The sequence below is a fragment of the Pan troglodytes genome, chromosome 4, assembly GCF_028858775.2.
Source record: "Pan troglodytes isolate AG18354 chromosome 4, NHGRI_mPanTro3-v2.0_pri, whole genome shotgun sequence".
Lineage (NCBI taxonomy): Eukaryota > Metazoa > Chordata > Mammalia > Primates > Hominidae > Pan > Pan troglodytes.
Genome location: NC_072402.2, coordinates 108,472,232 through 108,500,126, shown reverse-complemented (window position 1 = coordinate 108,500,126; position 27,895 = coordinate 108,472,232). Strand labels below are relative to the sequence as shown.

Below are 27,895 nucleotides of genomic sequence, written 5' to 3'. Positions count from 1 at the left end.
TCACCTCCTCTCTGTATCTATTTTATTCTTAATCAAACAGCACAACTCCAAAAATGTCATAGGGATGTGGTGAGGAGGCTATAGAGATTTTAAAAAATAGTGTGCAAAAAAGTTTAACTTCACATATTTTGTTGATCTTCATTTCTACCTAAAAAAATATACTTCATCTTTAACCACCAGCCTGAATAGTTCTCTCACATCAGTAGGAGAAAAACAGTGGCTTTATTTCAACATTTTATTGAACTTTTCATTTTACACAATTTACCCAAAACATTTAAAGTAACAGTAAGACAAACTTTAAAAAAAAAAAAAGTCATACAGACAAAACATCTCTAGGTGAGGCAATATGTAAATTTCATTGTCAAATCATGATTTTGTTACTCTGCTATACAACTTGGTACCATATCAATGATACTAAATGACTCAAGAGTAAGACATTATGCATTCCGTTTATATGAGAAAAAGAGATTATTTACAACTACTTGAAAGAGAAACAGAAATGCCAACAACAGTATCATTCAAATTCTAGTGCAATGTGAATTGTTACCAAGAGATCTTATTTGCTTATATAAATTTTGCAAATAATTCAAACCTGGCTATCTTATTAGAAGCTGACAAAGTATGCTTTTCTGTTGCAAAAGATCAGTGGACAAAAATCCTCCACAACCTCAGTTGATAAAACAAATTTAAGCAGCATTTTTTTTTCATTTCCTGAACAGATGTACTAATACTTAGGTAGAAACACTAAAGCATTTGTACTCAATCAATAAAGTGAATGCTTTGTGCAGTTTTAAGAAAGCCGCTGCTAAAAAGACAGTTGTGAGTGGTCAGGTATATCTGCAATAGTAAGCAAGTTCTTACCTTTCCAGTTCTGTATGCTTCTGAAAACACCAGCTAAGGTATCAAATACCCATTTTCAAGTGACCTTGTTTTTACCATTTCATATTTATAACATCTAGTGCTGAGATTCTGGGGGCTTTAATAGATAACCTTATTAACCCAGATAATTTTTTTTAGAGCCCATAAAATAAAATTGAGAATGGCATTTCGGGAAGGTCTACATATATGTATTTAGTAAGTTAATTCGTAAGTTCACTTTACATAGTAAATTAATATTTACCAGTTTTTAATTGCTTTCAGTGTACTTGACTCAAATTAAGAAACCCTACAATGTAAGGCAAGTGTATCACAAGCTCCATGGCCAAAATTTGGCTTATATAAGAGGACCAGTGGGCCTGTGGAACATTTAATAGAATCTTTTCCATAAAGCTATTAGTTCTACTGAATTAAAAAATATTATTTTGAGCTGTTATTATCTTAAGAAGTATAGCCCATGGATATTTGATTTGGCACCCATGTTAAAGAAAAACAACAATTTTTAAAAGGGAACGAGCGTATCTTACAGTTATCTCACTCATTCTTTTCAAAATTCAGTGCAACATATTTGGCACCCATGTTAAAGAAAAACAACAATTTTTAAAAGGGAACGAGCGTATCTTACAGTTATCTCACTCATTCTTTTCAAAATTCAGTGCAACATATTTGGCTAGCTTAAATTTAAGTGCGTGACTGTTCAAGATTTTGTTTCAACTAATTTGGAGTGGTTGTAAAAAATTATTCATATTTTACTTTCTACATTTCAATTTTAATGTTAATTTGTATTCTCTTTCTCCAAAAAGGAAAACAAGATCAACCTTATTTGTGTGTGGTTCAGCCTATCGGTCTTATAATTATTCTACAATAAAATGAATTTATGTAACTAACTATTTTCATGCTAACTTCCAAAAAATATCCTGAAATATTTAATTTTTAGCTAAACAAAGGATCCTACAGATTTTCACTAGTAAATACTTGATTCTATTCAGATTCTTTTCTAGAAATTTTTCAAACTTGAAATTTTCTGGTTTACTCTTATCTGAAACTATCCTAATTGAAAACAATTTAAATGCTATTGGTTGGACAAAGTAAACCTTAATCTAAAATAGTCACCATAAAATATAAAATGTGATCAGTGGTGTTTAATTTTGTTTTCCCCCTTTTGGTGGAATTTAAAAATGGAAAATGTAGGTGTTTCAGTAACTACACCCACACACACGAGAGATTTGCTACTTATTACTGTTTTTACACTTTTTGGATATCACTTTTTTGTTCCAACACTACTATTTGCAAAAAGTAACCATTTCTGTGACATTTAGCAAGTAAAATGAATTTCTATTCGTATGCATTCTTGGTTGGACAATATCAGTGCAAAGTCACTGTGCTTCAGAGTGCTAAATGGTTCATGATACAACTGTGATTATTCATGTGAAGACATGAAACTTTAAAATGTCTAATGATAGAGCAGACACATATCATTTTACTACACAAAGTGCTTAACCCACCAAATTACATTTAGGAATAGACAAAATGTTTTTATTAAACTGGTTAGTAATTTTTTTGCTTATTATATGTTGAAATGTACAAATGTACTTTTTCCCCTCACCCATAAAATACAAGGGCACATTTCCTTTAAGGTTTGGATTTTTCTTCAGTATTCATCTAAAGAAGTTTAAATAAAAGGTGATAAGAATAATTGCTTTTCCCTCCACGTACATCTATTTTGGAAAACAAAATTTAAAGCAAAACCTGAAAGAAAATAAAAACGGAAGCCATTATTTAGTGGTGACTATATAGTAGATAAGAGGCACAAATTCCCAGATGAATTTTAATTTTGTTTCCTCTCAGACAAGCCATTCAGAAATAAAAGGGAAATGAGGTTCATTTAAGTACACAATTTGTAAATGTGGAAACAGTAGTAATTGTCATGATTATTTTATATTCTCTCTTAACAGTGGCTCTAAAAACAGCCCAATGATTCACACAACTAGCAAAGCAAACCAAACTCTATAAATGTATGAGAAATTAAGTTGCTAGCACTGAAACACTGGGTTTGGATATGGACAAGGATGTTGTCTCTGACTTGTATCTTTTGGGTACCTTGGCTTTTGATATTTTGATGTTCAAGCAGAAAGCGCATGACTTTGTTTTATGCAATAAGGTGATGTAAGTGTAGAAAATGTGTAGGGATGAAGGAAATTCCAAGTTACATGTGTATACATAAATGGCTTTATAAAATACATATATATAGCCATTAGGATAGTTACATAGGGACAATGCAATTTAAAACATTTATACACCTGCTTACAGATTGCCAAGTCTAATCATCCCTTAAGTCTTTTTCAATAATGACATAATTTATTTGCTTAAAGGTAAAAACCTCCTGATTGTATTAAGGACATTAATATACTACACTGTATTAAGGATACTATACCAACATCAATCTAGGAGGTAAAATAAACGTTTGGCAAATATTGAAGTCAGATGGAATAGATTCAACTCTATAAAGTTTTGTTTTAGATTTTATAATAAAATTTTGCTTCTGCCTACGATCATGTTTACTTCAGCATGAGTGCTACACTAACTAGAATTTAATAAGTGTTATTTTTATTGAGTTTTCAAATTTGGAAGAATTTTGATCCAAAATATATACCTATGCCTTAAAAAACAAAGTCAAGATAATCAGTATGGGCTTTAGTACCAATTTTACTTTCCAATCCATTTTCTTCCCCAGTATTTCACTTTTATCCCTCATAACTTCATAGCAAATTATCCAGATTATATCTTCCAGACTACTCAGTGAAGGAACCTAAATCTCAAATGTTATTTTGAAGAAGTGTAGAGTAAATAATTTTGGTAATCTGTAAAACAGCTGCATGCAGTGTGTACTGTATTATAACAGCACCAAACCCTTTATAAAAACCAAACACTCCTTCTTCCTGCCTTATGGTATTGATACAGTCTCTCATTCCCTCATATTGTGTATTAATTGGAAGCACTTCATAGCCAAGGTCTGTATTGTCAATTATTGTGCGTGTTCCTTGAATGTGAAGGCGGTGCAAAACTGTTTCCAATGGGTAAAGTATAACGTCAGAACAAAGACTGGCAGCAAAGTTAGCAATAAGTTCTGGAAAATAAGCATCCAACATACTCTGCACAGGGCTAGTGCTCTCAGCTAGGTGGCTATTGTAAGTCTTTCTCTTTAGAATTAGTAGGACAAACTTCTGAATAACTGAGCTGATGATGTAATGAAGAACTCCATGAAGCACCGTAGGGAAGATCAAGGAAAGAAGCGGAAGAAGTCGTTTGCTATGAGGCACTCCCATGCCTATCACTCTTCCAATTCCTTCTTTAACACATTCCAAAATGCCAGTATTATCTCGAATTATCTCACTCTGAAATAAAAATGGTGAAATAAGTAAAACTTAACATTTGCTTATTTTGCCACAGAAAAAGGACTCTTTTTAGGTTCCTTTTAAATCCTAACATAGTGACTGAAGAGGGAAACATCCATGATTTGCAGACTTTAACTGTTATCTAGGCATCAGATTTTTTTTCAAATGAAATCTCATAAAATTGCTAGCAGTGAAGTTGGGAGCTAATCTTATTGGGGTAGGGAGACTGGGGAGATGTGTAGGTGGATACATCTCAAGAAACTTCTTAGAACTCACATGGAAAGGCAATAACTATGTAATGCTTAAGGAGACAATATAGTGCTTATAGTTCTTAAACATGTTTAAATCCTGGCTCCATTACTTACTGGCTATGTAACCATTGTCAAGTTACTTAACTTCTCCTAAGCACAGTTTCCCATTCTACAAAAATGGAAATGAGCACTGTCTACTTTTTATGCACAGGGTTGTTGTGAATATTAAATGAAAAAAGGCTTGGCACTCAAGAGTCACTCAATAAATGTTAGTCTTATTACCACCTGCAATGTCTGCTTTTGTAGAATTTTGGAGATATGAATAAGAAAGTTTGATATGGATTACCGAGGTATAGATAGATAGAAAAGAACTTGCCAAAAGGCACTTTGGCTGCAGCAATGACTGCAGAAAAGTAGCAGATGAAATTTATAAGGTAGCCAGGGGCTATATCATGCCTTAGAGACTAATCTGTAGACTTTGGCTTCTAGTCAGATGGGAAATAACTGGTTGATTTTAAGCAGAAGACGGACATGACATAATTTGTATTTTGAAAGAACACTGGCTGTTGTGCAAAGGAGGACAAGATCAGTTGAGAAACCAGTTCAAAAGTTACTGGAATGATTCCAGTAACAAAGAGATGATGGTGGCTTGGGCTAGAAGGTGGCAACAGAAGTAAAGTGGTTCAATTGTGCTTTTATCCTAAAATCAAAGTCTATGGGAATTACTGGTGAATTGCATTTGGGGTATGCAAGAGAAGGGTCAAGGATAACCCCAAGGTTGCTGTCCAGAGGAACTGGGGGAATAGCACTGCCTTTTATTTGAGATGAAAAATTGCCAGAGTAGCAATTTGGTGAAGATCAAGAGTTCAGAAATGTTAAGTAAATTAACTCCAAATGGAGTTCACAATAGAAATTACAGAAAAAGGTACACAATGGACCTACAGATGGTTTCCAACTTACGATGTCTCAACTTAAGATTTTTTGAATTTATGACAGGTTTATTGGGATGTAATCCCATTGTAAGTGGAGGAGCATTGTATTATAAATGTGGGAGTCTTTAGTAAATAGATGATATTTAAAACTATGAGACGACAATGAGCTTGCCTAGCCTTCTAATCCATCTTCCTACTTCTGACCCTGACATCCTTCCCACTCCAGTTTATTTTTAATGCAACAGTCAAAGAGATCCTAATAAAGATGTAAGTCAGATCACACCACCGCTCTGCTCAAACCTATCAAAGACTTTCCATCCTTCTCAAACAAAAGCCCAATTATTACAATGATTTACAATGTCCTATGTAATCTGGTCCCCTCTTACCACTCAGGCCTCATCTCCTGTATTCCCCCTTGCTTACTTAGCACCAACCATAACAGCTTCCTTTCTACTTCTTAAGCATGTATGATACAACACACATGACACAGTCCCACTTAAGAGTTTTTGCACCTGCTTTCCCTCTAAATACAATTCAACATTTGCTTATTTTGTGCTTAGTTAGCACCAGCCACATCGGCATCCTTCCTACTTCTCAAGCATGTATGATACAACACACATGACACAGTCCCATGTAAGGGCATTTGCACTTGCCTTCCCTCTACTTAGAATATTCTCCCAAATATCCATGTTGATCTTTACACAAATGTCACCTTCTCAGTGAGACCTTTACTTATCTTCTTAAAAAAATATTAACCGCCCCTCCCTACCCATTACACATCCTATTTGCCTTCCTTGCTTTATTTTTGCTTTCTTTAGCAGTTAATCGCCATGAAATATACCTTTTATTTAGTTGTTTATGTCTACTTTCCCCATAAGAATATAAGTGCTATGAGAACAGAGCATTTTGGTTTTGTTTGCTGTTGTATCCCCAGGGTCTATAACAGTACCTGATATAGGCAAGTACTCAATAAACAATTGATACATTTTTTTAAAAAAGTTTAGCAGTTAAGATAATCTGCAAATCTGAAAGGTAAAGTGATGTAATTAAAACCTTGGTTTAAAACTATAATAAGAAGTCTGAAGTTGATTTTGGGGAATATGAGTCAATATGAATCCTTAATCAGTAAAAGGATATATATAAGTATTGCAACTTGAAAACAATCTTGTATGAGTATTGACTTCTAAAATGTGGAGACTAGTACAAGGATTTCTTTCTTTCTTTCTTTCTTTTTTTTTTTTTTAAGACAGAGTCTTACTCTGTCACCGAGCCTGGAGTACAGTGGCGTGATCTCAGCTCACTGCAACCTCTGCCTCCCGGGTTCAAGCGATTCTTCCATCTCAGCCTCCTGAATAGCTGGGACAACAGGCGCCCACTACCACGCCCGGCTAATTTTTGTATTTTTAGTAGAGATGGGATTTCACTGTTGGCCAGGCTGGTCTCGAACTCCTGACCTCATGATCCGCCCACCTAGGCCTCAAGGATTCTTAATGAAGAAATAGATAACTACAAAGTTCATGATGACTGGGTAATTATGAAGGATGAAAGAAATGTAAAAATAAAAAACTTTCCTAAAACAAAAACTAAAGTTTTGAATCTTTAGTGTGAAGATAACAATAGTATCACTAATATATTGCCAAGGAGAAGAGGTTCTAAAGGAAGCTAATTTTTAGAGGGATAGATGAGATTGTTTTTATAAGTTGAGTCTGAAGATTTAACTCACATGAGATTAGAGCTAATGATTCCTGTGAATAAATTAGCTCTTTCAGAATAATGAGTATAGGATAAAAAACAGAGGGTCAAGGATTGAGCCTTAAGGTATAAGACAAGAGATGGCAAAGGCATTATTGAAAAAAGATGTTCAAGAGAGAGAAATCTAAAGAAAAAAGAGTTCTAGAAAAGCAGACAAAAGAAATCAAAAGGAGTTAGCAAGTGGAACTTGAAGCAGGAAACAAGGAGTAAATACTGGGTTAAAAAAAACACATACACAGAAAAAACCCTATCACATAGTGAGCCGGGCACTTATATAAATAACTCATTCAATGTTACACGTCAGTTATTAAAATACTATTCACAATTTATGGATAAGAAAATTATAAAGGTTAAGAAATCTGTCTAAAGTCCCAGGTCTAATTTAAGCAGAGAAATGTGATAATGGGTCTGTCTCAAGCTAAAAATTGTTTTCCCCAATGAATCATTCTGCTTAGTTGTTTTTCCTTAAATAATTACCTTCCTGACATTTTTCCCTTATCTTTAAAATGAGGCTATCTCATACAAGTGACAACTCTGTAAATTCTATAGCACCATACAAAAATTCATCATTTATTTAACACAATGCCAAATGCAAGGGGAAGGGAAAGTATTATTTGGGTCGCAAGACATTAACTTCAGTTAACTGAAGTTAGTTCTAACAGAAATAATAATAATAATAATAATCATAAATCAAAGATGAATGATACAGCCAGAAAAGAAACAAGGTAGAAAAGAGTAATTAGAAGAGCAAAGGCTGATCCAGTGGGAGTTTTTACAGACAGGGCACTCACATATACTAGAGAAAAGAATATGCTAGAGGATCTGATGTGGAAATAGAAGACAGGTGTACAAATAGTTGGATTTTGTATACAGGTGAAGTAAAAACTACCTTCATCTTACAGTTTTAAGTGTAGGAAGTAGGGTAAGACATTTAATTAAATGTACTTGAAGCGCCACCATGTGGTTAGGAATAGTAACACAAGCAAACAGAATTTAAAGTGCTAGCAGAAAATTGCTTCAGCTTTGTAGTATTTACCACACCCAATAGTATCAAATGTTACTTAAAGGCATGTTTTAAAAGAATCCTGTCAGTAAACTACCTGTGGGGACAACCTGCTTCCTGTTCGGATGATTATCCATCATGTTTATTCTCAGGTAATTATTAATTTACTGTCCAATGATAAGCCATAACCATCTGAGTTGTATGTAAGGGCCTTAAAAAGTTTATAGATTCTTTGTTTTCAGAGCAAGTTATAGGCTGTGTTCTGAGATGTCTAAATGAAGAGTATAGTTGCCTATGGAAAGGACAAAAATAATTAAAACTAGAAGTGTGACTTAAGATAGCAATGGAAATATACAGACAAGCAACGTGTGATATAACTGTGATATTTATAAAATAAATATTTTAAGACAGTCTTAAAATTTTCTGCTGAAATGTTAGATATCTACAATATACTGAATAGTCAAAAAACTATTCTTAAATTTAAAAAAATGACAGTAAAAAAAAGCTCACCTGCACTGTTTCAATCAGACTTGCTGAATAAAAAGGCATTGCCACCACGTAAGTTAGGCTATAGAAATTAAAACAAATTTATCAGTATACTGAAACAAGATGCTTATACTAAATTTTTTAATATCTGCTTTAATATGTCAACATAATTTATAGTCAAGCTAGAATAATCTTTTTAAGGTTTTCAACTATTAATACCTACAGCCTAAAAATATTAACTTCAGAAATCTGTAACATAGGATGCTTTATTCAACAGAGATGAAAAAATCAAATGATAAAACAAGGACAGCCTGCAAAGAAAATAGATTGGACATCTACCTACACATAGCTAATGCAGCCTATAAATCTAAAACTTAAAATTGAGGATGAGGGATCCATTCCATAGTTTGCCTTTTTAGTGATATTTGAGCAAGTAACTTTTCTGTTACTATCCTCTTATATCAATTCCCAGATTTCCCATCCAGCAGAGTTAGGCCAGTCTTCAATGGTGAGTGAAGTCCCTTTTATTATTAAAAAAAAAACATTATACAGCTTTGCAAAGTTGTTTCCTATCACCAATATTTAGACATAGTAATATTACAACTTTGCAAGCCTGCAAAATATAGTTATTCAAAATAATATCAAGGTGGGACTTACCTAACCCTTATGGGCCAGGTCCTGGCAAGTAGTGGTTTTCAAGGTGAATGGAACATCACTAAGTAATAATGTGCTGGAATGTCCCACTGAGGGAGCCAGCAAGCTGGGGGATTTCCAATTCACAATCTTCAAAAAAAAATTAAAAAGTGAAGAATAAAATTCTAATCTACAAAAATGGTTACCGTTGTAAAATCACTAAGTGCCTTTAGGACTACATTTCAATGTCACTAAGGTTTTTTGGGTTTGCTCATCACCATACAAATACATTTGCATCTCTGATTAACAATAAAATAGTTATACTTTCTTTGAAAATCTGGGTTAAATAAATTGAAGACCTATGCTAACTTCCTAAGAAAACACACACAAAATTAGTCTGTCATTCCAGCCTTTCAAATTAGGAATTTATTTTAAAGATAATATATATTTCAGGATTTATTCCTAAACTCTGTGTTACTTTGTCCTTTGAAGTTATAGTCCCACCAACATTTCACTGCTCTAATTTCCTTCTCTACAGTTATTTAATAAGATTTGTTTCCAGTTCTAAGACTATAAAAATTAGTGAGAATGCCCAATAAAAATGCCATTTTTTGATACTTACGATTTCAGTAGAAGGTGTTCTCCTATTTGTTTAGGACTCCATTTATGTAAAACCTCCCTAAAACATAAAAATAAACTTAAATAAAACAAAAGCCATGTTATTTAAAACATCTGGAATTAGCCCAATTTTCAAAACAGTAATCAACTTCTAATTTTTTTCAATCTGTAGGAGAAATATATTCTAATGGTGAACATTTTCTTTTCTAGAACACAGTGTAAACAACTGTGATGGTTTGAGAGAAAAAAATACAAGGTGTTTTCATATGTGCTGATAGAAGGGGCTGGCAGAGAAGCAAGAGGCACAACTGATTATGAAAGTAAACATGAGAAATTAAAGGAAGAAAATTAAGATGATTGGTTAAAAGAAAGAGAATAGATATGGAAACAAAGAACAGGATTAAAAAAGGCTTTACAAAGTATATAAGAATGAGAATTTTTAAAAAAAGTTAAGTAACTCTAATGCAGGCTGACACATTACATTTATGTAGTACCTAATTTCTGAATTATCTTTACTTAGTACAATTACATAATTTTGTGACCATTATATTCTATTATCTTTGTGAGCACCTACTAAAAGCCATGACTATGCAAAGTGCTTTGCATGAACTATTTCTAATCTTCATAATAACCCTATTTTCTCCATTTCATAGATAAGGAGATAGGATCAGAGGGGATTAATAACTTATCCAAAGCCAAGTAACCAGTTAGTGTGGAACTGTGTTCTAAACCCCGGTACTCTCTGCCTGTACTGCCTCTCATCTTATTTGATACAAAGAAGAATCTTGTGAGATAAGCAGAGCAGATATTGTCACACTTGTCTTACTGATGAGAAAAATCAGGGTCAAAAAGATCACAGGAAAATGTTCAAAGGAAACAGGCAAAAATGCCAGGTCTGGAACCAAGGTCTAGGATTGTGTGCATTCTGTCTGCTAGTTTGGTTACCTTTGGAAAACAAGAAAAGAAAGAAAAAAAAGGAAGGAAGAAAAAAAAAAAAGAAAGAAAGAAGGAAGGGAGGGAGGGAGGCAAGCTGAAATGAAATAGAACCAAAGGTGAAAAAAGGGAGTAAGTTCTATCAAGAGAAAAGTCCCAAAAGAGTCAAGATTATAGAGGGTAAAAAAAAAGAAAAGAAAAAAAAAGAAAGTAAATAAGAAGAAAAAAATGAAAAGGCAGGGGAGATAGAAGAAAAATGAAAAGAAAAAGAGACAAAAAAAAAAAACAGAAAGGGAAGTGCAAAATAAAGATAAGACTTGCTACCACCAGTTCCTCTGATGGAATGGGTACTCATTCCATCATGGCTATGGCTACAGCAGGAATCTAGAAAAACATTTTCTATTTCACATGACTGAATTTGAAAAACAACAGCATATACATACATCAGAGACTTTCAGACAATAGAGCAACTACCCCCGATTTCTAAGACCTTAGAGCACCTTCTGGGCCGAACTCTGATTAAATTACTATTAGGATATTTATTTGGCCTGAACGACACAATGTAGCTGAAATCATATTATTCAATGATTAAGTCGAAAAATATAAAAAATAGATTAGGCCTCCCATCTTACTGAAAGTTACTTTATGATTATAAAACAAAATACGTTACATGCTTTGTAAATCATCTTGGCACAGCTAATACTCATGGCCTCACAAAGTATTACCACAGTTTATGACGACACCAATTTTAAGTATGAAACTGTGGTAAACACTTAGGACTGGGTAGCCTCCCCTTTAAATACAATGTCAATTCTGAGTTACCTCCCCTTTGATGACTACTGCCAATTCTTAAGATCATTAAGATAAAAGGAGACTTAAAACCAAGTATTTAAAAAAATGCTTTTGGGACTCTTCCTTGTATCTGTTCTCTACTACTTTATAAAATGGGTAAAATTTACTGTTACAACTCTAGAAATTTAAATAAGCATACTTAAAAGCTTCAGTCACTAAACCTTTTTATAATTCATTATCAAATACCAAACATGTAAATATATCTAAATTATCTATTTCCAAGCAAAAAATGCCCTCCCTAATGAACGGAAAAATTAATAAAATTTATTCGAGTACCTTGCTTTTCTCAAAACAGTCTAGTTTTTCATTTAACAGATCAAAACACATACTCCTATGCATAATCAACACAAAAAAGGCAATAAAATTCTAAAATAACTCTGTCTCAGCAGTCTTTAATTTTCAAATGGTCAAATAGCTATCCTAATTTAAAAAAAAAAAAAAACTTACCCCAACCTACTCTAAACCCCTCATCTTCCAGTTACCTCTCTTCATCAATCCTAGTCAGAGTCAACCATCTAAACTTTCTGTTTCCACGTCTGTACTTTCCCACTCACCTCTGAACCCACTTCAAATTGGTTTCGAACAAAAACAGCTCTTACCAAAGTCTCCAATAATCTGCATGTCATTAAATCTGATGGACATTTTTAAGTCTCTACCTTATTTGACATTTCAGCAGCCATCAGAGCCTCTTCTCTCCTTGAAGCACTCTTTGCCCCTGTGCTCCACTAGCCCATTCTGTTGGTTTTTATCCTGCCTTCTGGTCTCTCCTGACTCCTTTTCAGGACCACCTTTCTTAACCCAGCCACCCCTTGGTTGGAGTTCCTAAGGTTCAGACTCTATTCTTCTACCATAGTGTATCCTTCTTCCCTAGCGACACTCATATCTAGGGTTAGAGCTTCAAAATCTCCCAAATTAATTTACCTTCAGTTAAGAATTCTTTATATGCCAGCCCCATATCATGTGCCTACAGACAACTCCATCTGGATATGATAAAAGATCTGAAAATGCACTTGTACTAAAGTCCAACTTAAAATCTTTCTTTTCTACTTAAACTCTTCCAGTGTTCCCTACTCAGGAACTATTAATCAGAAAGGAAATCTATTGAATTTGAGGAAGATTTCATTGTGTTTAAAATAACGTGTGTTTAAAATAAGCAAATTCAGAGGGAACTCTTGGAGGAAAACTACAAGATGTTTACAGTGGTATAACCACAGATGTGTGATGAGTCAAAACTAAGTTGGAGTTGAACCAAATGGGTTTTGTGAGAGACTGAACCACACAGGTAGCCTTGGTTACAGGAACTCCTACCTCGCGTTAACAGTCTGAAAAAAGCCACATGTAAATTAAGTAAAGGGTACTGTGGGGGTAGAACGACACATGGTTTAACTCACTGCAACTGGGAGAGAGAACAGGGAAGGGTTTAGCAGTAGATAAAGAAATCACACATGACGATCCTGGGTAATATATAATTTGTTAAAAAGTAATACTACTGAGAAATTATAAATTTGCTGACTTAATGAACACTAGAGATCTGCTGTTTTTCTCTTTGATTTGATCATAAACTGTATTTAAAAACCCCTAAATATTGGCAAATCTGTACTATCTCCCCTGTTCTACCTAGTAAATGTTACGCAATTAAAAAACCCCAGGCTAGGAGACCTCAGAGCTCATCCTCCTCATGTAGTAGCTTCTGTGAACTGCTTTTAATGTTTTGTGACCTTGTTTGCTCCTTCTTCCCATTAATAGGATACAGAAACAAACTCTGCCTTCTTCCCATTAATAGGAAAGGTCAAATCTGCCCAAAGAAGAATAAATAATTTTTTAAAAGATATTCACACTATACTTCAAAAAAACAGCTTCATTTGACAACTAGTTACACAAGCCCAAATACAAGAAGTCATTCTTGATACTGCCTTCTCTTTGATCTACCATTCCTAAAGCATCACCAAATTCCCTCAGTTTGACCTAAGTATATTTCAAAACTGTCCACTTACCTCTATCTCAAAAGATACCACCCTGATCTTAGCCACTATCTTTTCTCACCTTTATTATTGTAATAGAATACTAAGATGTCTCCTTTTATTCACTTTGGTCCTCATACAACCTTTTCATCTACAGTTACAATGACCCTTTGAAAACAAATCTGATGTCACTGACCTTACTGAACCTCTTCAATATTCTTAAAATGGCCTACAGGGCCACACATGTTCTGGCTCCCACCTGCTCTGTACCCTTACCCTTGGCCAGAGCTCCAGCCATGTGAGCCTTCTCTCAGTTACACCTGAATTCTCTAGGCTCCCCACTGCAACAGCATTTTTGTACAAACTGGTATGTACCTCCTAATTACCACTCTGATCTACCTTAAGTGTCATGTTACTAGGGACACTGTTTCTAGCCCTTTAATACTTTCATGGAACTATATTCTTTTGCTTCAGAAAACAAATTTCAATTTGCAATTATTCATTAATGGAATTATTGTTCTTAGTGAATGTACTTTTATTAGATTCTGAGCTTCCTGGCAACAGTTACCTTTTGTTTATTTTCCTCACTGTAAACCCGGTTTTTAGCACAGAACCTGGCACATAGTAAGTACTCAGGAAATGTTAGCCAAGCAAATGAATGAATTAATGAGTGGGCCTTATCACCAAAATTATCCAAGTAGAACAATGCAATAGAGGTTACTATTTTGTCTTCTTTGGAAAGATTCAAAATGATGAAAATATATTCCCACTCAGTTGACATGTCTGTCTACTGAGTAAGAAAGTTAGATGATAAAATTTTATAAAGTCCTATGCCTTCCCATTCCTATTTTTCTTTTTTCTTCCCTGTAGCCTGAAATTAATGTTATTCCTTCATCTCTGCTTTAGAGAGGCAACATTACTTGCATAAGGTCCCAGAAATAAAAAGTGGAATAGCCAGGACCTGAACCAATAGTGTTCTGGTTGCAAATATAGTCAACCCTCCATATCCATGGGTTCCACATACATGGATTCAGGCAACTACGGATTTACAATATTTATTTAAAAAAGGGATAGTTGCATCTGTACTGAATGTGTACAGAGTTTTTTTCTTTCTTGTCATTATTCCCTAAACAATATAGAATAACAACTATTTACATAGCATTTACATTGTATTTGGTATTACAAGGAATCAAGAAATGATTTAAAGTATACAGGAGGTTATGTACAGGTTGTATGCAAATACAACACCATTTTATAAAAGGGACTTCAGCATCTCTGGATTTTGGTATCCACTGGGGGTCCTGGAATCAATCCCCTACAGATATGAGGAACAACTGCATTGAATTTTTTTCACTCTACCAAATGGAATTTCCTGCATTTTGTTATTTTTTTACAGAATTGTTTGTTAGAGAATTTCAAGAATATTTGACTATAAGTACCAATTTGGGATCTTATCTAGTGATATAAAAGCAATAAAGTGAATAGTTAGCCAAACAACGAAATACAGATTTTTAAAGAATAAAACAAGAAACTCTGAGCTGCCCAAATGTTGCTGACCTTTCTAATCTTTGTTTTGTTTCAAACGTTTTAGCAAAGTTTATTTAAGGCACTTCAAGACTACGAGGTCCTTCAAAAGCAATCACATTGGAAAAAAGCTTAATATCAGTTTCTCTTGCTTTCATTTCCTTCCCTGTAAGGACTAAATCCCAACATTGGGCATATGCGTTACACTAGTAGCTATGCCTTCAACTATCTCACTTCTTTAACAATCCAAAAAATTCACCTTGCCAGAGAATAAATTTGGATTAACAAACCATTCCAAAGCCTTTAACATTATCGATAGGATGATATACAAAAATATAGTGCTGATATAGAAAATCAGAGTAATGCCAAATAGCACCTTAAAAATTTCTAATTTCCAATATTACCTATTAACATTCCTTTCATATACTCTTTGTAAGATTCCTTTGTTACCCATCATTGTGACTGTCCCAAATGTGTATCATTCCTCTCATGCTTTTCTACTACAACCCCAATGCTTATCATTTTTTCACCAAATAACCCTGTATCCTGCTTCACAGAGAAAAGAGAGACCCAATAGCAAATTTCCCTAATTTCTCTACCCTCTCTCTCAAATGTATCTACACTTCTAATTCTCCCATTTTTGGTTTCTAGAACATGATTGTCCTACATCTTATGCTATTTCCAATTTGTCTGAGGCCCTCTCTAATTTCTCTCATTATCTCCCCCAACTACCCCCCCTCCCACCGCTCCCACACACACACGGCACACAAGTATGCCTAGGATTCTGTCCTTGGTCCATTTTATTCATTTAATCTATGCTTTCTCCTTAGGTGATTTCAACTATCCTAAGCTTCAACTGCTACTTTTATGCCACAATACCCAAAGCTCTCCCTGTGCTTCAATTTTCTATTTTTTTTTTTTTTTACTCTGATCCATGGTTCCAACCAAATACGAGACATGTCCCTCTCCCTCAATGTCTTGCAAGAATCTCAAACTTCATTTATTGAAAGATAAATTCTTTATCTTCTTCCCTACTCCAACTTTTTCTTCTTCTTGAATTCTCCATCTTGGTTAACATTTTCCAATCTAGAAATCTCAGTCACTACTGACAACTCATTCTCTCCTATCTCCAATTACTAAGCTAACATAATGACCATCGACTATACTTCAGAAATGTCTAGCCAGCTCATCCCTTTCTGTTCTGTTCCACAGTTCAGAACCTTCTCAGCCTCGCCTAGATTATTACAATAGATCTCCATAAATCTGTCTATACAACTCCATTTATTTTACACTGCCATTTGAATATATCTTGATCAGAACATCTATATATTAAAAAAAGAAACACATTCCAAACCCATAGAGAATAAACTTAAAAAGGCACAATCGTATTTTAATGTAGCACCTCAGCTTCTTTTCCTGATATTCAATTTCATACATACCCAATATTCCAAACATAAGACACTTCTTTTATTACCTAGACTGTCCAACGCCATGACATTGGACATGTTACCTCTTCTTGCTTACATGTGTCTCCTTCATTAAATGAATACTTAAAGAGCGGGAATTGCTCACATACCCACATCTGTTCCTCAGCTGGCAGTTGCTGGCACATAGCAGTAGAAGCTGAAAGATACATCTCAATAGATACTAAGCCAAGACACATTTTCTTTATCACATACTAATTTAATAATATATAATTAATTTTATTCTTTGTTTTTTCTTTTAGTTACTTCAGACAAGTTTTCAGATTCAAGGTATTTTTTATTTATTATTAAAACAATATAATAGGGGAGGGATGGGGACAAGGGTTGAAAGCTACCTATTGGGTATGATGTTTACACAATTGAGAATTGTTGGATGAGAGGATCATTAGAAGTCCAAACTTTACCATCACACAATATACCCATGTAACAAGCCTGCACATGTACCGCCTGCATCTAAAAACACATCACCACATGAAACTAATACTGAAGAAATGCTAAAAAAGGTACCTTGGCAAAGGTGTAAATTCACTAATTATGCCTTCTGCTCCAAGTGTGACTCCCTGGACAATAAATGTACTTCCCATTCCTTTCCACAGGGCTCTAGGTCCCTAAATTGAACAAAATTCATGTTATTTCTGTTAATACCTACATCTGAAACACAAAAGATCTTAATAAAACTTGATATTGTGTAGACATTTTCCAATAAAACATTATTCTAATAGAAATATTAGTAGAGAACTACAATTAATTTTATATCATTTTAAAGTTATACTTAGGCCAAGAAGAACATTCCTATTAATTAAAGCCCCTAATGATTAACTAATTTATTAAATATCCCTAATATCTATATATTCAACTCCCTACTAGTCCTGTCCTGTGGATGACACAAGGTAACTTGAAACTTACATATCCACAACTTAACCCAATCATACTCACTCATACCACACCAATTCTTTCCTTCTCTGCTGTATTTCCTATTTCCCTAGATAGCAGCTTCATCATCCTAGTGTCCAAACAATATATCTAGAAAACATTTTTATCTCACTCTTCCTATCTAATCAGTCCTCAGGTTCTACAAATTCTACTCCCTTAGTATCTTACAAATCCATGCTCTTCTCCATACTTAACACTATTACTTTATATCAATTTGACTACAAGTTTCACTGTCTCTGGTTTTGCCCCTTTGCATGATACCATCAGTAATACTCCTATTATTTATCTATATTATTAATAGATATACATGATAGAATTAAAAAGAAGCAATAGGGTATCAGCTGAAAAGTCTGTCTCCTTTTCATCCCAGTCCTCAGCAGCAGTTTTAAAATTTATCGAGATAATCCATGCATATACAAGTATATCTGTGTGTGTATGTTATAGAAATATTTTTGTTTTGCTTATTTTTAACAGGTAGTATTATCTTGAAACCTAAAAAATATCCTGGAGATCATTCCACATTAGTATACACAGAGCTACCCTCTTATTTTTAAAGGTTACAAGGTGTTTCACCATAATATACCATAATTATTTCACTGGTACCCTAGTGATGGACATTTAATCATTTCCAGTCTATTATATGCAATGTCATAGGACATCCTTGTATATATATTTTTGCATATATATGTGCACATCTATGTGGGATAAGTTCCTGGAAGTGAAAGAACATGTACATTTAAAATTTTAATAGATATTGCCAAACAATCCAAAGGTCTTCAAGATACTTTGGTCATGGCTAAAACACCTTCAACAGTACTCTTGTAGCTTTTAAGATCTAGTAGTGTGCAGTTCTTAGAAGGTGCTTTAGAATCTGGATCCTGCTTACTTCTCTGGCTACTTTTTCATCTTTCTCTTACTCTTCAACCCCCACTTCAAGCTCCCATTGTACTCTATTAAATCCATTCCCAAACATTATGATCTCTCTTTGTCTTCTGCCTTCACACGTCTACTTTAAAAACCTTTTCTCTATCCTCATCATGAAGAGTTAGACTTCTCAACAAGAAGCACACAATTCGGGCCTTTCTTTTCCCAAAGTTTTTCCCAGCCATACACTGTGCCCAAGCCCAGTTTTGATAAGGTACTTCTCTTTTGTATTCTGACAGCATTCTGTACTTCTAATATTGCCTTTATCTTACTGCAGCACAATCTTCAAAGATTTTGTCTCCATGAGTAAATATGAGCCTCTTGATAGCAGAGACATCATCTTAGCACAGCTCTTTGTGGTTTTGCTAAATTAAATTGTACTTTTGCTAAATTACATTTTGAAAGATTCAAAAACATATCGTTGTGCTACTTTAGTTTTACTACAACAGTTAAGATGTTTTATTGACCAAATTGAAAGTAATTATTCTTGCTTTAATGATTACTAAACCCAAATGACACTTATATAAACCTTTAATAGAATCCAGACAAAATTCTCACCTGAGTTTTGTTGAAACTGTACATAATATTGATGACTGTAAATGGAGTGAGATGGTAATGCTGAGCATGGTAATTAACCTGTAAAAAAGATATTTCATTATTTTTTTCTGTTAATGTTTTGTCAAGAAATAACAGAGCCATGAAAGAAATATGGTGGAATTGCAGTATAAACAAAAGTTAATTCCAAAGTCAACATAAATTACACATAAGCAAAATTACTCTTAAAAGTGCTTTAAATAACCTATTAAAAGTACAGTATGTATGGTTATATAAATACAATCTGAAGACCAATGCATAATACACACAGTACTGTAGACTATATAATAAAGAGGTCTTATTTGATATTTGTTTTGCCTTAAACAACTGAATTACATCTCCCAACTCATGTTCATTTTAGGCAAGCATTTTTCAAACTATATGTGGCAACTGACTGGTATATGAAATCAATTGGGGGAGTGTCAAAACAATATTTATTATGTGAAACAATAAAATATTAGAATGTATTACATTCTAATGGTATTATTTCATAAAACATTTAAAAATAATATATTTGTTACTTATATGTAATGTATCCATTGGATCTCCATGTTAATATTACTACAATGTAAAATATATATCTGAAATACACTGTTCTGTGGCACATACAGTCAATGCTATTTTAATGGTATTTCTGTATACATACTTTTCAGTGCTAAGCATGAACAGATTAATTTATAATGATTTATACTGTTTTGAACTCTAACAGCTAACAAATATAGGAAGCATTACTTTACAGAGAAAGTGGGTTAAAACAGGATGGGCGCAGTGGCTCATGCCTGTAATCCCACCACTTTGGGAGGCTGAGGCGGGCGGATCACGAGGTCAGGAGATCGAGACCATCCTGGCTAACACGATGAAACCCCGTCTCTACTAAAAATACAAAAAATTAGCTGGGCACGGTGGCGGGCGCCTGTAGTCCCAGCTACTCGGGAGGCTGAGGCAGGAGAATGGCGTGAACCCAGGAGGCGGAGTTTGCAGTGAGCCGAGATCATGCCACTGCACTCCAGTTTGGGCAACAGAGCGAGACTCCGTCTCAAACAAACAAACAAAAAAAAGTGGGTTATAACAGAGTTTGCAAGTGGGGTCCACTGACTCCTGAGGGCCCCATTACCCTTTCAGGGGCTTGACAAGTTCAAAATTATTTTCCTAGTGATTACTAAGATATAATTTCCTTTTTTCACTGTCTTGACATTTTCACTAATGGTACAAAAGCAATGGTAGGTAAAACTCCCAGCTCATTAGCACAAATTGAGGCAGCACCATCAAACTGTATTTTCGTACTTACAGTAATTTTTCACCTCATTTACCCATAGGGAGAAAAAAGCAACCTTCATATAGGAATATCCTTGACAATGAAGTAACAAAATGTTAATTTTATGAATCCTTGACCTTTGAGTACACATCCTCTTTCTAATTAATATCCTGTGTGTTACATAAGGAAGTAAGATTGCTGTCATGAGGAAAGCACTTGTATGATAGAACTGCAAGCTAAACTAGCCACTTTTTTCACGGAACATCATTTTTACTTAGAAAAACTCATTGACGGACTATACCTATTCACTTTCAGGACAGACATATTTTAAAAAATAAACAAAGTGAGATTGTTGATTAAAACAAAAATAAATAACAGTATTTACTGTCAATGATAAGTTTGAATTTTCAAGTAAAACTCAGAATTGTGGAAAATCTATATGCATCGTCAAGAGCTGACAATACTTAAAGACTTTTCTAGTGAGATCAGTAGTATTTTTAATGAAGATGATTTTTTGATATTTTATAATCAAATGTTTTAACAACAGGAAGATCTATGTAACTCAATTGGTCAATATTTTTCAAATAACTTATGCACAATTACATGGAATCAGGCATAAGTAAAAATATCTATTCAAGATGCAGTATAGTTAAATGGATTTTTTAATGTGACAAAGTATAAAAAGTTCACTAAAATAATTTCTGATTTCACATTGCAAATAACCTTTAAGAAACTACCACACAGTGAGTTTCGGTGCAATTGCAAAGAATACCCACAATTATCTCAAAAGAATATAATATACTCCTCTCCTGCTTTCAACTATACATGTGTACAAGACTAAACTTCCTTGCTTCTTTCAAAAACCACGTGACGCAACAGATTGACTGCAGAAGCATACAAGAGAAACTGGCTCTCTCCTATTATGTCAGATATTAAAGATATTTGCAAAAATGCAAAATAGTTACTTTCATAAAAATATCTTACTAACAGGTGTTATTATTTTAATGAATTATATAGATGCATTGAAATTTTCCCAATTTTAATTTCTGAAATGGTAAATATCAATAGATATGACCAACATAAACCAAAGTTATTTAGGATCCTCAATATTTTTTTAAGACTTTAAAGAGGTTTTGAGAACAAAAAGTTTGGAACATTTCACATGAAGTAACAATTACCTGGTTTCATGTCCTTTATGTGAGTTCTGCCCTTCATATTAGGGTCAGAAGTATTGCTTCAAAAGATCACAGAAATTACATTTACCTGACATTGGCGGCGTAGAACAATGCAAGGATGTGCCAATACATTTTCTGTAAAGAGACTATATAAAAATAATTTATGTATATGTATGTCTACATAGAGATAAATTAAATTTACAACATGTATCTTTCTGAAATTATTCTTGCCTGAAGAATCATGCATTATTTTATGTTTTCCATTCTTAAAAAAATTAAATAGATCTTTAAAAATGTCTAGAAATGTTTGCAAATGATTCTACCCATAACGAAATTCAATATGAAAAGAATGAAAACCAGATCTGCATACTAGTAAATAAGGGAAACAATACATAATACATAATATTAATGTCTATAGTATAAGATGAAACTAGATCTCTGAATGTTTAATGTGGGAAATGGCACATCAATTAAATGGCATTTAATGCTGCAAATTATTTCTTTCAGAAAATGTCCTATGAACAGAATTCCTATCAGAAGAGTCATTTGATCTTCATGAACCCCATTCTAAAAATGTTTGGTTTTGGTGCACTTAAATTATAAGGTTTAAGTATAAATTTAAGTATAAATCTTAAATTATAAGATTCTTAATGACCATGTTAATTGACTAATATTTATGTATCAAATATTTATTTTGAGAATGTGCCCCACAAAACAATTACAGCTGTGGGTTTCAGGTCTCAGAGTGACATATACATACATGTGCACACATATTTATATGTAATAGTCTATCAAATGAATCAAAGCTTTAAGTATAAATATTGAAGCAAAAAACAACTCCAGCAGAATGGAAAACACAGATTTTATTTATATTGACATTAACACCCTCGGGTTTAATTATGCAAATAAGGTGTTTTTCTTCGTTAAAATGTTTAAAATAATGATCATTATGGCATGAAATGTAAGCTTTGTGCAATTCCAATATTTTTGAAAATGGTATTCACTAAGGATCACAATAATCAAGACTAAAGGATTTTCTTAAAATGATCGTTAGATATAAAAAAAAGTAATGCTATCACCAAACGCTGATTATAAACAAAATCTAGATGCTATGCTGCTAAATATCTTGTAAGCATTAGAGTGTTTAGAAAGAAGCCTCCATGCACAATTACTTTTTTGATGGGAGACAGACAGATTACATTTCATTTTATTCTTTGGATAGACCCATGAAAAGAATGAAAACCAGATCTGCAAACAGGTAAGTAAGGGAAACAATATATAATACATAATATTAATATCTACAGTATAAAATGAAACTAGATCTCTGTATGTTTGATGTGGGAAATGACACGTCAGTTATATGGCATCATTAAATGCCATGTAATTTTTCTTTCAGAAAATGTCCTATGAAAAAAGTTCTTATCAGCAGAGCCATTTGATCTTCATGAATTCCATTCTAAATTATTATTTTGATGGGAGAGAGATAAGATTACACTTCATTTTATTTTTTGGATAGACCCATGAAAACAGTTACAATACTCATTACAAAATTACTTTGTGTTTATAAAATTGGATGACTAGTCTATCCTTACTGGAAAAACTATCAAATTATATATTTTAAATAATGATCATGTTTTTTTCTGCAAAATATTATTCAAAATTTAAGCTGCTGCTTCAAAGAAACAACCTAAAAGAAGCAATAATAATCATTTAATATTATAAATTAAAGAAAAACTCTAAATTCAATAAATAAAAGCTGTAAACGTCTTTAGATAAAACATTACCTTGCAAGTCCAATACCAAATCCAGCAAATCTATTCAGCTGTTCTAAAGTAAAAAAAAATAGAAATAAAAAAATAAGATTACTGATAACCAATTACTGACAATTTAGGTTTAGTCTCAAAACAATTTTTAAAAATTTATTTTATTAACCTGCTGTTCATTTAAACCTCAAAGTCAAATTCTGATAGGGGCCAGGGAAATAATTTAAATGAATGAAGGACTCTGCTGGGGTCTGTGGCAAATTGCAAGGTGTAGAGTGTTTAAAGCACAATTACGCTTTCACTCCAATTCATTGTTGCCACATTAGAGTGTGGGCCCAGGGTTTTGAAGCTGTAATTTTTTCAAAAAAAGATATTCTCATTTTATATAAAAGCTTCCAATTTTAAAGTCCTGGACAACTATTTCAAAAACTGTTAACACATTGTCTTGGCCTAATGAAACAAATATCCAGACAGAACCTAAGGGCTACCAGTTTTCAGCTTCTGATTCCAATCAAATAAAAAATTTTCCATGGTTGGCCGCAGCTGATATTCCACCTGCGACTTTACCTCTTATGCTGTAAAACTAGTTAGTCACTGTTACTGACGGAGAGCACTTTATTAAACCAATAACTACAAGTAAAGCACCTCTAAATTATTAACTTGAAAGGGTACTTAGGGATAACCAAAATGGGTAAATACAGCTCTCCCCCATCTCTTCAAGTTTTAAATAGTTTGAGGCTAGCTGTTTAATTAATTGGAGTAGGTTACTGGATACCTAAATGCTACTACAGATGGTATGTCTGTTATGTTACTGGAAAAGTTCACAGCTGGAAACATTCCTATGCATATGTCAAAAGAGAAAAGCCTTTCTTCTTGACTAAACTCCAAGTCATAGTGGTGAACTATTACAACCCCTGGGGACCAGACATCAAATTCTAACTATAATACAATATTCACAAGTTACAATTCTTTCTCTCCTCTTCTCTTTCAAGTGAAGCAACTGCCCTCACTATTCCCTTTCAATCAGAACAAGGCCACCTAAGCATGTTCCTGGGAAATTACGCAGTTTACCCTAGAAAAATGTATAAGCTAAATAGAAAGCTTCTTTTACCCACCTACGGTACTTTTACCTTAGATTTTACTTTTTTGTTTGTTTTGAGACGGAGTCTCGCTCTGCCGCCCGGGCTGGAGTACAGTGGCGCGATCTCGGCTCACTGCAAGCTCCGCCTCCCGGGTTCACGCCATTCTCCTGCCTCAGCCTCCCGAGTAGCTGGGACTACAGGCACCCGCCACCACGCCCGGCTAATTTTTTCTATTTTTTAGTAGAGACGGGGTTTCATCGTGTTAGCCAGGATGGTCTCGATCTCCTGACCTCGTGATCCGCCCCCCTTGGCCTCCCAAAGTGCTGGGATTACAGGCGTGAGCCACCGCGCCCGGCCTTACCCATTTTGTATGTATAGATCATCCCCAAATAGCAACAGAAAATGCTACTAGCATTTTCTGGAAGGTGTTAGGAAGGTTTACTCTTGTTTACTGTGTAAGTCTCTTAGCTGTCTATCTTTGTTGCAAAATTTACATTCACCCACCTGTTAAGGCTGCAAAATAAAGCCCTGCTTGTGTCAAGGAACTCCTCCTCATTGTAACCACCAAAGCGTAACTTTAAACCGGGAAGAGTCAAAAAGCTAATTGTATGACAATTAGCTAGGTAAGTCATCTATCTTTCTTCACATCCTCATTTACTCACTAGACATTCGTTAGTCTATTCTTCTTAGTTAAATATTATTGTACTTCCAAGTCAAAGTCGAGGAAATAAGAATAAAGCTGATTTCTACAATAAATTTAATATTAATACCATTAATCTATTATTCTAACAATTACAGGAGAATAGAAAGAGGTAGCTATTATTCACATTTTATGAATAAAAAAGGATGTTGAAAATATCTACATCATGCAGTGTTGCAGCTTTTCTGACATCCCATGGAGAATAATTATGTCATGATTCCGAAGTCCTATCTTGAAATTGTATCAGTGTTTCTAACTTTTATATGTAGTTTGTAGGTCAGCAGAAGGAAAGCAGAAAGGAAAATTATAGGAAGGAAACTTTCTAGACTGGGGATCTGAAAAGCAGGCAAAACTCCTGTGTTCAAAAAGGAAAAGGAAGGAAACTTTTTTTTTTTTTTAGCCTATGTGTCCCATACAGGATTCTTCTACACATCTTAAAGATGAGAAAACTGAGGGCTCACAGAGGTTAAGTTGTTCAGATTACGAGTGGCACAACCAAGTATGAACCCAAGTATGCTTATGCTGAAAGGCTTCTCTTTTCAGAACACAAAACTACAAGTAAACACATTAATTAATTAATTAAATCAAGAAAATAGAGCTGCCAAAGTGAATCAGGTAACAGTAAATAATCCAATCTCCTTTTTGACTCAGACCATCAGTTGAGACACCAAAACCTCTAAAAATTCCTGCTATGCACCCCATAGCTAAGGCAGATGTCTTTTTTGGAGTTGATCCAGGAGAATTCGTTTGTGAGGAAGAGGAGGCCAGCCTCAGGGGCAGAGGACGAAAGGAGGGCAAAGGGTGTGGCGCGCGATAGGATGAGAAGGAACAGGAGGCGGGATCCTCTGCGCCGCTTCCGGGGTCTGCAGGCCGCAAGCCGCGGCCCCAGTAACCCATCATCCCTGTGTCGGTCCCCATGCTTCTCACCACTGCTCTGCCCCTGCACACTGCCGCCGCCGCCACTGGAAAAGGGTTCCTCCGTGGGGCCTTCGTACGGGGTGGAGGTGGTGGGCACGCCGTAGGGCGGGCTCTTCTCGCCCCAGTGCAGGTTGCGGCTGCCGGGGATGTCTGGGGGAGTCGTCACCCAGTGGCCCAGGTCCGACCCGGTGCTGAAGGACCTTGCAGGGAAGGCGCCGCCAAAGCCCTGCTCGTCCCGGGCACCACCCCGGTAGCCCAAGCCATCAAATCCGTCCGGGCGCCGCGGATGCATCGCAGCGGGGGCAGGATGACGCGAGCCCGCCCGGAGCCCACCACCACCCGGGCCACCACGACCTAAGCCCACACAGCTTCCCGTCGGCCGCCGCCGCGTCTGGGGGAAATTCTGACAACCGGAAGTCACGTTGGAAACCCGGACGTCTTCGGAGCACGTGATTATAGCCTCTTCCGGCAACCATTAAAGGGCACGGTTGCTAGGGAGACGCGGCGGTAACCTAGACCTTAAAAGTTTGTTGTCGTTAGGGAATAGGTGGGAATATGGTTGTGGGATTAATGAAACACAGTACCAAAGAGATTCCGGAAAGAGAACTGGTGTAGGAATAGGGCCCGCATGGGAGGAGTTCAAAGATGCTTCTTGGAGGGAGCCGATGACCGGCGGGTGGAGCTTACCCGGTGAGATCCCGGCCAGAAATACCCCATGTCACAGCTACGCCCCAGATCTCAGTGTTTTCTCACGGGCCTGGTGCCTCGCCTGCTGCGAGGAAGCTAGTAGAGGTTGGAGTTGTGGAGGGTTAATAACGTTCCACCTAGCTTTGTCTCCCGCACTTGGGGTTTTGATCAAATCTATTGAGAGATATGGTACCGCCCAGTGAACGCGAAAGTACTGTGGACCACCAGAGCAAGCATTTTAAAAGTTGAAGTGAACGTCGGGGGTGAAAGAAACCCACATACTCGAATACTGCCCTCCTGGAGTTAGAAATTACGCGTTTTCCTTTTCTAAGGCTGTAAAGAAACTATAGTTTTCTGTCGTATTTTTTCCTGATGTGTCTAAATCACTCAAGGTATTGAAATCCCAGTTATATCGTTCAAAATTGGGACCTCTAATTGAATAACTGAGAGGACTACTGTAGAGGGTCCCCTACTACCTGTTTTCATTAGCTCCACGGGCTCTTGGGCCAGGCTCCCTCCCCAGATCTGAGGAAGACTTCCATGGTTTCATCCTATGTTCCTTCAACTCGATGGAAGCCCAGGATTCCTTGAGCTTTTCCAAGAGAACTCTGACGTGCAGTTCTCGATCTTCCAGATGCGAACCTTGATTGAGAGTGATAATCAAGTTTGTTTTGATTGAACTGACATTTTTTTCTGCGGTTTTATCACTTCTTATTTTTTGTGGGTGTATAGTAGGTGTATATATTTATGGGTTACATGAGATATTTTGATACCGTACATTAAAAATGTACAATTAACATTTTTAAATAACGAATTGACATTCTTAAATTTGATTGCGATGCAGCTTGGGCAAAGGTGTTGAGTCTCTTGACTGTATAAAATTTAAATGTCCATATAGTAAATTTTAAAATATATAGTAATCACAATTGAAAGGCAAATCACAAACTGAGAAAAATGACATTTTAACATGGTTTAAACAATGAAACAGTAGCTTTAATTTACAAAGAGTTCATACCAATGAATAAAGGCAAATCAGAAATATGAGCAAAGGACATGTAGAGGCAATTCATACAAAAAAAGGAAGTGTAAATAGATAATATCATATGAAAAGTCCTTTACTAATTGAAAAAAGGTAAATCTTAATTATCTTTCACGTATTAAGGT

At 35.1% G+C, this 27,895-nt stretch overlaps 2 protein-coding genes across 6 annotated transcripts in view; one reads left to right on the top strand and one right to left on the bottom strand.

Moving 5' to 3' along the window:
* Positions 1-221: 221 nt before the first annotated feature.
* SLC25A46 (solute carrier family 25 member 46) lies at positions 222-27,373 on the bottom strand. Of its 2 annotated transcripts, none has more exons than XM_016953610.3 (8): positions 27,208-27,373; positions 23,366-23,408; positions 21,670-21,727; positions 19,116-19,193; positions 17,208-17,308; positions 9,951-10,007; positions 8,720-8,777; positions 222-4,271 (listed from the first exon to the last, which is right to left on the bottom strand). In XM_016953610.3, exons 1-8 carry the CDS (start codon positions 27,215-27,217, stop codon positions 3,693-3,695), a joined length of 984 nt encoding a protein of 327 aa, XP_016809099.1. In that variant the 5' UTR covers positions 27,218-27,373; the 3' UTR covers positions 222-3,692. The 2 variants fall into 2 exon arrangements, with proteins under 2 accessions (XP_016809099.1, XP_517867.2); XM_517867.9 differs by lacking the exon at positions 27,208-27,373 and adding an exon at positions 26,054-26,489.
* Positions 26,500-27,895, top strand: part of TMEM232 (transmembrane protein 232) — a 326,702-nt gene continuing 325,306 nt past the window's right edge. For 3 of the 4 annotated variants that reach the window (XM_054684518.2, XM_054684510.2, XM_063810529.1), the window contains exon 1: positions 26,502-26,734. The gene's annotated coding sequence lies outside the window, so the exon portion shown is untranslated. Of the gene's footprint in view, positions 26,735-27,895 lie in introns of all 4 variants that reach the window. The other variant, XM_054684513.2, reaches the window with a different exon arrangement.